The sequence below is a fragment of the Bombus vancouverensis genome, chromosome 1 (assembly GCF_051014615.1).
Source record: "Bombus vancouverensis nearcticus chromosome 1, iyBomVanc1_principal, whole genome shotgun sequence".
Lineage (NCBI taxonomy): Eukaryota > Metazoa > Arthropoda > Insecta > Hymenoptera > Apidae > Bombus > Bombus vancouverensis.
In genome coordinates this window covers 16,179,913-16,186,320 of record NC_134911.1, presented here as the reverse complement: position 1 = coordinate 16,186,320, position 6,408 = coordinate 16,179,913, and the positions used below count along the sequence as shown (strand labels likewise).

The window sequence follows — 6,408 nt, the reverse complement described above, 5'->3', positions numbered from 1 at the left end:
CAATGCAATTAGTATCGTAATGACAGTCTGAGTATGCGGAACAACCGACAGGTCGAAACAATTATTCAATTAGCAGATAAATAATTATACGCTTCCGGTTAGGTTCGTTTGCGCCCGACGATTAACATTTTATTAGTAGAATGGAATGCTGGACATGATTTTTCATGCGGGATGTCGTGATTTAAGATACATATATATGTGTGTGCGTGTGCTTGATCACGAACTGTCTCCGGACGAAACGTCATAATCGCTGTCGTCGCTGAAATGTGGTTCTTTAATGTTGTGCGTGATAGAGCTAGGTTTGTCTGTTGCCAAGATATAGGTGCCGCGAGGAGTTTTCTTGATGCGTCCTAGAGAAACTCCTGCCTTCAGAACCTCCATTACTAGGTAGCCAGCTCGCGCTTGGGTAATCTTCATATTCTTCAACACGTAATGCACGATACTCTCGAACGTGGCACCCTCCACGAACCCGTTCATCTCGTAAGCGTTCCAGTTCCCGGACACCTGCGGGAACGGGTTCGTTTCAGTTCCATTTCTCAGTCATTCGCCTTTTATCTTTTTACTTAATTCTAAAGATATAGTAATGAATTTTTATGAGACTTATAAGATATATAATGATTGCAATAACGTATAATTTACAAAACACTGTTCCTTCTCATAGTATAATCTTAGCAACTCTCGAGAATTCCATTTGTCTCGCTAGGACAATGATGGACTTCTAAAGAAGAGCCAAAGGTAGATATCGCCAAATGCGAATCACGCGAATCTACCCTCCCTTAACAGAGCAATATCGTTCTTATTGCTCGCATATTACTCTTGTAATTGAGACGTGGTTCCTGTCGTGCAGTCGCACACGCAATTTCAACAACTCGACCATCATCCAAAACATGCGGTGACACGCGATGGAGGGAGATGTCATGCGAAAAAAATATCCTTGGGAGCAAGGGGACGAAAGAAATGTCGTCGAGGATGTGGTTACCAGCCGCAAGGACGATAATTAAGAATATCATGGATTCTGGGAGATCGTTCAACACAAATTGCGTGAGACTGAAGCGAGGAAATCGACTTTCATTACGAATTGCAGCTAAACTAATTGCTTTCAATTATTTACTTGGAAAAAGGACAATGGCAGCTAATTTTAAAGTAAACAACAATTTTTTACAGCAATAAGGTTCACCAAAATTTCACTATACACGATTCTGTTTTTGTATGAAAGAGTTATCAACTGAACTGTACCCTTACGAGAACATCAAGCACTCAAGGAAGCGGTGTCTTGCGAACTCACTTTCTCGTTGACGAGGATTCTCTAGGCACGTAAGGCTTGGTTGACGGTCAACGACGAAGTAGAGTTTTTGGTCGGATGGTATGGAAGCAGGTGATTCGTCGGCTTAATTGAAGGGCGCCCAGTGTGCTTCGGTAACGTGTAATTATCGGGTAGAACGAGCTCGAGAATGTGGCGGTCGAGGCGAGAATAGAGACATTATTCCACTGCTATTTTACTCCATCTTTTCCCGTCTGTTTCTTCAAGGTGAATAGAAGGTGGGGTTACCAGATCGCCTGTCCCACTTTACCCTCCCTCGTTTTAATCTCTTTCTTCCGTTTCACGTTGTTTGATGTAACACCGGTTCTCAGGAAGCCAACTAAGAATATTTCGATGCTATAGTCTCCATTTTACTGACATGAAAATTTGGAAGTGGAAATTTTAATATTTAAGGGCGAAGAAGGTTAACGAGATACAAACTGTTGTATTTTAATATTTCTTCAAACTGACTTTCCCCTAATTTCTAAAACACGTGTCCGACATCCAATCGAATTTACGACCCTTCTACCTAATCCAATAACAGTAAACACAGCCATTTAGAATACCAGTTTCAGGGAAGAAAGAATCAACCGATCTGAAGCACAGTCATCTGGCAAATGAAAGGGGCTTCTAGGTCAGAAGATTGATCAGTCAGTTCCCCTTTTCCCATCCAAATAGCTTGCTCCGTTTTCAACCAGCTAGTTCGAGTAAAACGGTTCGAGAGATCGTCGATTTCACGGTAGATGGTGAAGTTTAGCGTCGAATTGAGACGATCACTCGCGATTCCCAAAGACGGACGATACATGGGCGACGGTGTTCGCTTGGGTGCCACGATTAAAAGCGTCTAGTGACTCGCGGAGGCGCGAATGACTCGAGATACGGGCGAAGATAAGATCGCCGATCTCGTGGGCGAGAGCAACTCGATGGTGAAACAGAGGGAAACGCGCGGGAGGGAACGTGTCTTTATTCTCCGCGCGGTTTGTACCGCCGAAACGAACGAATTCATTTTTACGCCGACAGAAACATTGCCCCATCGTGGAACGAGCAACTTCTCGCGAGTGTTGCTTCGTGTTTTTCGAGCGTTCAACGGTATTGTACGAGCGGTGTTTGAGGGAATACGTTGGGAGTTGGTGGAACCGGTTCGCGGTAACGAGTGGAAAAATTACACACACATTATACGATGTAAGAGTTGTCAAGATTGTAAAAGAGACATTAAGCAGCCATATATTATATATTTTGAATCTCATTAAGTAACTGTTTAAAATGGTATTATTTACAATTGTTTCTAAGTAATATTAGCGTTTGTAATTCTTAGATTATTTACGTAATTTAAGTTATAAAATTGCCTTTCGTGTGCGGTGTATTGGCGCGTCGAACATTAAGCGTGTCCGAGCTTCTGTTCAACGTACAGGCAACGGGTTTAAACGCCCGCGGTGCCCTTTTCCCATTCGCGAGCTGTCCGCTTCGGAGGAATCTCCCCATCTCCTAAGGCTCGTCACGCGACGAAAACGAGGACCGAGACCAATTAACCCATCACCGCTGCTAATTGCCTTGACACGGGGTAAGTAGACGCTCCGTGGAAGCCGACTTCTGTATACGGACTATACGTTTCGTTCAAAGATACCAATCAACGAGCAGAGTTAATTAGATAGCCAGAAGATGTACTCGCCTCGTACTACATACTTCAATTTGCTCCATTTCGTTATACGTCACTAAGTATGTTTTCAAACTTCTGCAGGCTCTATCATAACTAAAATGTCGGTATATAGCGAAAGAAATTACGAAGGTAAATAACGATTATACGAAACAAAAATGGCAATTAATAAAATAAAATTAGCTAATAGATTTCAAATCGAAGTAAAACGAAAACACGCAAGTACGTTCCCGCCTACGCTCACGTCACCAGCAGCGTTTCTTTCGTGTAACACAGGTCGCATTGGAAACACAGACAGAACGTATGGACAGATAAAACGGCGCGTTCACCGCGGCGCTAACAAATCGTTATTACATTCGTTATGTCAAACGCTGAGCACGTGGTCGGGTCGCAAAAGCGGTAACGCGAGCGAGAAAGCGTGGCACATGAACGACCACGCGAGCGCGTCACTCCGTATACCTGTACGTGTAAAATACCCGTGGCCGGAGGCCCGTTGATCCCTCCCAAGTGCACGATAGTCGTGGTCAACCATATAGTCACGGGCTATTACCGTAACACCGTCGGTTCTACAATCCTCGAGAGAAAGGCCGTGCACGGAAGATAGAGTCATTATGTCGGAGGGAAACTTTCCACCTGCGCCGCATAACTCGTCCAGGTAAACACCTGTGCCAGAGCCAAACTTCTCGAATTCGTCGAAATACGCCGTTCCACCGCCAAGCCAATCCTTCTGCATCTTCATCGTGGTGAACGAAAGAATCCCCCGTTGGCGAAATGAGAATTCGAGAGCGGTGTAAATCATCGAAACGTTAACATAATCTCGATCGTTTGCGAAGACGTAAGAGAGAAGAAGAGAAAGAAGCCCAAAGCTTCTTGTGGTTTGGCTGTGACCGGGGAAGCGGCGAGAAAAAAGCACCGAACGGATTGGCCCTTATCTTCCTGCCGATTTATGGGGCCGAGGACCTTTATCGTATCATCGTCGTCATGCAATTTCGCTGTCACGATACGACCGGGCTAAGTTTTAAGGCTCGTAATTACACCTATAAAGTACACGCGTCGGAGGGATTTGAGCGTAGCTGGGCTGCTCGTTTTCGTAGCGAAAACGCTCCTCATACCGACCCCAAAGACGCTACATTGTGCTCGACTAATAAACGTCAGCCTTACGTGCAGGTGCACGGAATTTCGCCGTGTCTCTCTCAAGGGAATCCTTAAGCCTGAGATACTACACGTTACGACGCTGACGACGAGACCATCCTCGGATATGGCAAACGTCCCAGCTTTTCGGAGCTAATGAACATAAACTCGATGGTTTTAAGAATGCTTCTAATCCTTCGCCCTTTATTTCTCACACACGAGTAGGGATATTAAATATTCTACATTCTTTTTGTGGCGCAATTTTGCGGTATCAGAATTTCTTATGCGTAGACAAAGATCATAACCGATCATAGACGTTTGAAAAATCGATAAGGAACAGTTACACTCGAGTGCATCAAACGATTACACTGGTATTTTCCATTGGCTACGTTTCCTCGTGTTTTAATGTTATATCGCTGATAGCCGCTGTTCTTTTTTCGGATTATTATTACCATCTAAAGACTGCTTTCACGCAGACCATACGATACTATGGAATTACGCGCCGCTCTTTGCCCTTTCCATCTCCGAGCCGGTGCCTGCTTACGGTGACTGCCGGTTGGCGCCATCTCCAACTTTCTTGGCGTTAATGTAACAACACACCATCTCCTCGTCTTCCTCGCGAAGGGTGGTATCTTCGAAAGATCGAACAGTTGGAATAAAGTCATCGAACGAACAATGGACGGTCGGTGGTAAACACGTACGACGATTAAAATAGCTTTGTGCATAAATAAATATAAGACGCATAATCAATTAGTGTCCCGACCGTCGAATTTTCATAAATTACAACTATGATTAACAGTTTCTAATATCTATTGGAGATAATGATACCATACATATGAATTAAATATAGTATTTGGATCGATTTCTGAAGCAACAGGTACCGTTCCGAAGACAAATGGTATTACTATAGATTATAGCTATTTATACCAAACGTATGAATATAGAATCGCTGGAAATAGGTCAATTAGTCACAGCCAGTCGTAGCGATCGATCCTTCTTCCACATAATTGTCATACGTGCGAGAACGTGCAGCAAGATCTCGCAAATCGGAAGTATTTCGTTAAATTGCACGAGTATCGTTCTCGTACGACGCTGTCTATCTACCATACGCTAAATCACAGTGATTATGGTATGATGTATTCGCTGGAAATGAGTTCAGTAGGCCTGGCGTAAAAGAACGACGTTGCATGTAAAATGATGATAAGGCACGCGCATACGCGTTCCTCGAATGGAACACTTCCGACTATCGTCACAGCCAAGACCACGGGAAGAAAGCAATTCTCAGCAAAACGAGGCTATTAAGGAATAACGATGAAATATCTTTTTCATGACGAATTAATTTGTTATTTTTTTTTCTAGATTAGTACGCTTATGAATTTCCCTTTTTATCATTAGAATACGTGGAGAGTGAGGCGAGAAGACAAAAGATGAAAAAGAAATTAAACTTAATACCGTGACAAATAATACGCATTCATTGTGAGAGGAATATTAAAATAATAATGAAATTAACTATTTTATTTAATTACGAATATGCGATAAAACACAGAATTAATGATAATTGATCGAATTAAAATGAATTAAATGATGTGATGATTGAAATTAACATGATTGGAAAATTTACTCGAATCGACATAAATCCCCGAACAAATCGCCACTATTATACTAACACTTCTATCGCTCGTTTAGCGAGCGAATGGCAATAAAATCGTCGTGATCGTTTACAAACCCGCGAGTTTACGAAGTTCTAGCATCGACAACGAGTCGCGTAATTATACACACCGACTACGAGCAATATCACCGGATATCGTCGATCACGTACAAAAATCCGCGCATTCTTCGAATGTTCTATACGTGAACGTGTACAATTAATTTCATCGATTTGCCCTTTAATATTCTACATCGATCCAGAAATCGATCTGAAACAAGATTCCCTGGAAAATAGAGAATTCTCAAGTACAAAGTACAGGATTTCTTAAGACAGGTTCTTTGGAACGTCGCAACGAGGATAACTGAATTGGACCGCCAAGACGTAAGCCTCATTACGCGCTGCCGGCGCTTCTGTTTTCCCCCTTTCTCCTTCCTTCGTTCTTCTCGTTCTTTCCATTACCACGATCGTGGCTGGCTAATAATAATTATGCTAGGAATCGAGATTTTTCGCAAGTAAAACCGGTCGTCACTGGGTATTCAACGATGGTGTACAGAGAAGGGAGAGGATCGTCGGTAGCGCTGCTATCAAATCTGACAAATAACACTACGCATGGACATAATTCTTGGCGATGTTTGCAGACGCCATCCTGGGTAAAGTTCAAGAGGGTTAGTTACT

The 6,408-nt window shown here is 43.0% G+C and overlaps 1 protein-coding gene across 1 annotated transcript; it reads right to left on the bottom strand.

Moving 5' to 3' along the window:
- Window positions 1-216: 216 nt before the first annotated feature.
- LOC117153539 (uncharacterized) lies at window positions 217-477 on the bottom strand. The gene has a single exon (XM_033327683.2). It carries the CDS (start codon window positions 475-477, stop codon window positions 217-219), a length of 261 nt encoding a protein of 86 aa, XP_033183574.1.
- Window positions 478-6,408: the final 5,931 nt, after the last annotated feature.